General features: G+C 42.9%; 1 protein-coding gene across 3 annotated transcripts in view; it reads left to right on the top strand.

Moving 5' to 3' along the window:
- The first annotated feature begins 456 nt into the window (after nucleotides 1-456).
- Pkn2 (protein kinase N2) overlaps nucleotides 457-6,000 on the top strand; it is a 114,964-nt gene continuing 109,420 nt past the window's right edge. For 2 of the 3 annotated variants that reach the window (XM_028893757.2, XM_028893753.2), the window contains exon 1: nucleotides 458-864. In XM_028893757.2, coding sequence (XP_028749590.1) covers nucleotides 817-864 — 48 coding nt within the window. In that variant the 5' untranslated portion in view covers nucleotides 458-816. Of the gene's footprint in view, nucleotides 865-6,000 lie in introns of all 3 variants that reach the window. The other variant, XM_028893756.2, reaches the window with a different exon arrangement.

The following is a 6,000-nucleotide window of genomic DNA, read 5'->3' as shown; positions in this document are numbered from 1 at the left end:
ACCTGACTGGTGGCGAAGTCGCGCGAGCAAAAGGCACGCGGATGACAGGTGGGGGAGGGAGGCGCGGGGCGGCGCGGGGCAGCGCGGTGTCCCGGGGCGGCTTGGGGGAAGGGCGGGCCTGGGGAAGGTAGGCCCGACCTGCGCAGCGCCGGAGCCCAGACCTAGCGTTCGCGCAGGGCCGTTAAACGCGGCCGGAGGTGGGTGTGGCCTGCTGGCTCTTCCCGCCTCCCGGCGCCGCCAGCCCAGGCCTTTCGCCTCACAGTCACCCCGGCCCGCCCAGAGCCCAGCCCGCCCCGCGCGGCTGGCCCCGGGGTCCCCGCCAACCCCCATCTCCCCTTAGACCCCGCCCAGCCGGAGGCGGCGGCCACGGCCGTCACGTGCGCCGGCGGCCGCCAAGCGAGGCGGCTTTTGCGACGCGGTGACAGCCAAATGGTGCGACAGGAGGAGCTGCCGCCGCGGCCGCTGCGCCCCGCACCGAGAGCTCTGAGGCGGCTCCCGGCGTCGCCCTGAGGGAGCGGCTGAGGGAACCGAGTCCGGCGGGTGGCGGCGGCGGCGGCGGCGGGCGGGCGGCCAGCCAGCCAGGGGAGCCGCGCCGAGGGCCCTCGCTCCCCGCCGCTCTCCATGAGCCGGGCCGCCTGAGCCGCGCCTGCAGCCGGGCCGCGCCTCCATGACTCCCTAGCTGCTGCTCTCTTTCTCTCCGGTCCTCACCCCCCGCTCGCCCGCTCGCCCGCCCGCCCTCCCGGCTCCCGTCCCGCCTTCTCCCTCGGCCGCGCCGCCGGCCGCCTTCAGGTGCGGAGTCCCGAGCGGAGGAGCGCCATGGCGTCCAACCCCGACCGGGGGGAGATCCTCCTCACCGAGCTGCAGGTAAGGGCCGCGGCCCTGCGGGACCCCGGGGCGGGCGGGCCGCGCGCGGGGACGCTGCGCACCGCGCCCCCGGCCCGCTAAGTGCGGAAACTCGCGCGCTGACAGCCCGGAGCCGCTTCCCCACGCCCGGGACCGGCCTCCCGCGCGCTTTCCGAGGCCACCGGGCGGAGGGACCCCCCCCCCTTCCCGGCCCCCGCGGGCGGGGCCGTGCGCTCGCTCGGGTCCCCTCCCGGTGTCGCCGCCCCGCCCTCCCTCTCCCCCCCGACCCGCTCCCGAACTCCTTTGAATGACTCCCAGGCTGTGGGCGGTTCCCTCCCCTTCCCCTCCGACAGCACAAAGAGCGAGCGCCCCCAGAACTTGAGCCCCGGGAGGACTCGCTCCGAAGGGATGGCCTCGCTCCGCCAGCCCTCCCTCTTCAGGTGACCGAGTGCCCTTAGCGTAGTATGCGGGCCGTGTCCCTTCCTTTCCTTTTCCCTTTTCACTCAGTCAGAGGAGATAGGTGGTCCCTCCGATGGCTCCCCCTGCTCAGATCCGGAAGTTCAGATGCTGATGGCTTCCCCCCCCGCCAAGACTTTCATTTTCCCTCCCTTTGGATACAAGAGAAAGAGCTCCAGAAGTTGTTTACAAACCAGAGAACAGTTCATTAAGTCAAAACGTTAGGCAGCACATGTCCGCAGAAGATAACAAAGTAGATCCCGTAATTAGTGTAGTTCGTGTCGAAACAATATTATTCTTTCCTATTTCCAGCTAAATATGTGATGATGTCAGCACGATTTTTGTTTTGAGATCTCTGTGGTGTAGGAGACTTCAGTTTACACACTGTTATTTTTCATTACTTTGGAATATTCAAGAGATGTTTAATCTGGATTGAAATTTTGTCTCTTCTTTAAACTGATTTTGGTTTGTTTTAATATACTCATTTTGGCTACTCAAAGATTAGGGGTGAGGACTGAAACACTTGAATTTCTTCTGGAAAAGTTGGACAGTTCATTTTTTTTTTTAACAACTGAATCTAGAGGGTTGATTCTTTATGATGACAAAATTACTCATTGCTCCTACCTGTAAATTTCTTGTTGAAATGCATTTCTCTTAGATCCCGGTGTAAGCCTAGTATGTTAGGCAATCATATGTAAGCTTAAATGTATCGTTATTGGTATATCTTAAAGTTAGAGGCCTGAGCAGGGTACAATAATACATGGCTGCACATGTGGAGTCCTTTGGAAATGCAAAGTGGAATTTCCTGTCACTTGAAAATGTCATTATATAACGTTTTAATTACAATTAGCTTTTAGTATGCAGCTCTTCACAGCACGCATTTGCTAAATGAATAGATTCTGTTTTTAATTTGCATGCTTCTAAAAGTAAAATGTCCTGAAGTTTTTGGAAATAGCGTATATTGCCTAATTTTGAAGCATAAAAAGCACACTTTGATTTTGATAGCAGAAAATGCCACTAAAGTAACAATATTTTTCTATCAGTGCTGTTAGAATTATAAAGTTTATGGCATCCTTGTATTTCTTGGAGATTGGCATAAATGGCACTTATTTTGGCACTGTAACAGAAAACATCTTTGTGTTTATCAAATTATATTTAGGACCTTTTTGTTAATAAGGTCCATTTTGGCAGTAACAAGCAAGCAAATTAAAGAATAAAAAAAAAACTTTAAGTATGACAGTTTAAATAATGGAAACAAAATAAGGAATACCAGATGCAGTTATGTTTTACAATAATAAAGTATAACTCCCTCTGAAAAAATAATAGTTCTTATTAAGTGTTACTTCATTAATAACCTTTATGTTGTTAATATATATCTAGGACATTTTTCTTGATTTATTGTACTCTCAGTTCTAATAAAAGTTATTGCATTTAAAGTTTATCATGTTTATTAAAATATTTACATGCATATAATTACTTAAGGTACATGGTCATAAAATTTACTTCATTTATTCATATACTTATTTCATTTGCTCATGAAACAAATGTAATTGACCCAATATTTGCCAAAAGTGTACTTAGACTGTCATTTTTAAAAGCTTCTAAATTGTTTGAATTTATTTAGACTGAAAACTAGTTTAATATGAATTTCTTAATGTTTATCTGCCAAACTCTTTTTAAAATATTTAAATAGTAAGTAATGTAACCAACTTTAAAATGTGTTTAATGGCCAAACACTGTCACTTCACCATATCTTGTCTTAGGAATACTGTTTCACTTTAGATATTGATTATAACTTCAACAAAATATTTATTTGTGAAAACAGTTTCTTTTACAATCATACTGCAGAATTTGAATAGTTTACTGGAGTTGGGATTGGCTTATTAATAATTTTTGCTTCTAGATAGGCAAAACTACAAATTTGAAATCATTGCTTTGTCTTCACACTTACTGTAGTGTTTCTGTGAGTAACATTTTTACTCTTGTTTGTAACATGGAGGCTTATTAAACAAGGATGCATTAATAGAGTGCACACTAACTTTGATGACCAGAGACTTGAAGGTGTAAGGAAGAATTTTTGTTACAGAAACAACAAAAATAGGCTGTTAAAAATTTGAACTCCATTGGCAGTTTCTAGCTTTTATATCATAATGAATATTATTAATTTCTTTCATTTGAAGCATAGCAGGAAACTTAATTTTGTGAGGCCAAAAACCCTGTGTTTTATTTTTAAAGAAACTGGGATTAATGAAAAGTATAAAGAATCTCCAAATGGCTATTGCAGTATTTTATATTTTAGAGAATCCAGAACCAAATATTGAGTAGAACCAAATATTTAAATATTATTGATTATTGGTGATTCACCTCCTTCATCAAAGTTCCTTGTGAAATGTTTGCCTGGGTAAAGGAAATTTGCTCAAATGAAAAGTTATGGTAGTTACCCTTTAATTACAGATGTTAATGTCAACTGAATATCTACCAAAACTGTATTGTAGGATCTAAATATGACAAAATGATTTTTACTTTCTAGAGTAGCAGAAATATCATTTGTACTAGTAAAGAGTTTTATGAAAGTACAGATAGCATTTATTATTTGCTACATATCAGCCATTGTCATTAGGTATCTTGTGTACTTTAATTTGATATTCAGAAAACTCTAGTAGGGTAAGATATGTTACTTCCATTTTGTAAATTAGGAAACCAAACTCAAGAGTGTTAAGTTGTCTGGCATGGTGGCACACGTCATTAATTCCAGCACTCAGGAGGCAGAAGGCAGGATGATTCCTGTGAGTTCGAGGCCAGTCTATGTAGCAAGTTCTAGGCTAGCCAGGACTAAATAGTGAGACCTTGCCTCAAAAACAACAGCCAGAAACTAACCAACCAACCAACAAGAATGTTAAATAAGTTTCCCATGGTTATGTTCTTAACTCTGAATTTGAACTCTGATCTGTGTGTTTTCAATTACATCATTACATTATCTCAGTTCTGTGAATTCATAAATGTTTTGTATTCCAGTGTTGTATAAAAATTTCTAAAAATTGGTCCAAATGTTGTTAATCAGAGTTAGTGTTGTTGTAAACTTTAAGATCCTACTAGAATCAGGAAAAATGGTGTTCATATTTCATTTGCTAGTGTATAATTTAGCTGTGCTTTATTAATTTCAAATAGGGTACACTATTCCACAAAGAGTAACAATATAAACAACCTTCTCCAGGCTTTCTTCTATTAACAATGATTGTTTCTGATGAGAGGCATCCAAAGCTTGTTGACAAAAATCTCCCAAAGATTGATTTCTCAAGTGGCTATTCATAGGTTAAATTTTAAGTTTGTGTATAACCTAGTTCTGTGTTGGCACTTAGAAGGTGTTTGGTATATTGATAAGAAGGCTCCATTTGTTATCTACAGTGAGGACTGTCCTGATCATTTTATGAGAAGTTCACTATAATTATTGGCCTATGCAATACAATTAACCCTTGTATCCTTGGGTTCTTCATCCATGGATTCAACCAAATGTCTCTGCCCCTCAAGTGCTTGGATCTCTGAGTTTGAGGTCAACCTGATCTGCATAAAGTTCCAGGAAAACACCTATGTAGAGAGACTCCTCAAAAAAAAGGGTGGGGGGTGAGAAAGGGGTAGAGAGATGGCTCAGTGGTTAGGAGCACTGGCTGCTCTTCCAAAGGACCCAAATTCAATTCCTAGCACTCACATGGCAGCTCACAGTTGTCTGTAACTTCAGCTCCAGGAGATTCGACACCCTCAGACAGACCAGTGTACATAAAGTAAAAATAAGTAAATCATCAAAAAGCCAACTGCATCTGTATTGCCCATGCACAAACATTTTTTTTTTGTGTCATTCCCCAAACAATATAGCATTTGCATTGTATTGAAGGATGTGTGTAGATGATCTTACAAATACAATTATTCCTTGAAGTCAATAGGGAATTCATTCCATGACACCTCTAGATCTCAGAATTCTTGGATGTGAAATGGCATGGTATCTGCATATAACTTACAAAATCTTCCCTTTTGCCTTCAATCACCTATCAATTGTTTATAATACCCAATTCATGCATGCTAAAGTGCTGCATTATAAAGATGAATGGGTACACAAGAATTATATAGTATTGGTAGTAGAGTATATCCATTTAAAAGATTTGCAATGACTACTTTGCCTAATTAGTTAATGGTTTAAAGCCTGGGCACACAGGCATTTTAATTTATTGGAAGTAGTTATGACAGACTTTGGAATTTATTTTTGGTTGTAGAAGATTTGCCACCTAGTGTGCTAATGTGTGCTAAGTAGCATGTATTTTTATACCTTAGTCTGTTTTCCCTTCCCTGTAGTTACAAAGGGATGTTATTCTGGCTGTCTGAGAGCTTTCATTGAGCAAATTACATACACTTTTTTTTCTTTTATTAAATCTCAGGCATACTGTACTGAATCATTATTTGTCATAGTAAGTACTCACGGACCACCACTTTCCCTCCTCCAAATATCTACACATTGTTTTCTTCTGTCTCTTCACCCCCGACTTTGCCTCCTTATCAACCCAGATATCATCACTATGAATAATGTGGTTATTCTCTTCCTCATTTGTAATTTTATAGAATGTACAATCCTAAAAGATATGTCTTTTACCTTAGTTTTTATATAATTGACTAGCATATAATCTTTTAAACTTGGTTTTCCACCTACGCTAG

This window comes from Peromyscus leucopus, chromosome 6, assembly GCF_004664715.2.
Source record: "Peromyscus leucopus breed LL Stock chromosome 6, UCI_PerLeu_2.1, whole genome shotgun sequence".
In the NCBI taxonomy this organism is placed as follows: Eukaryota; Metazoa; Chordata; class Mammalia; order Rodentia; family Cricetidae; genus Peromyscus; species Peromyscus leucopus.
Note: the sequence above shows the minus strand (reverse complement) of the source record. Positions and strands in the feature narration are given on the sequence as shown.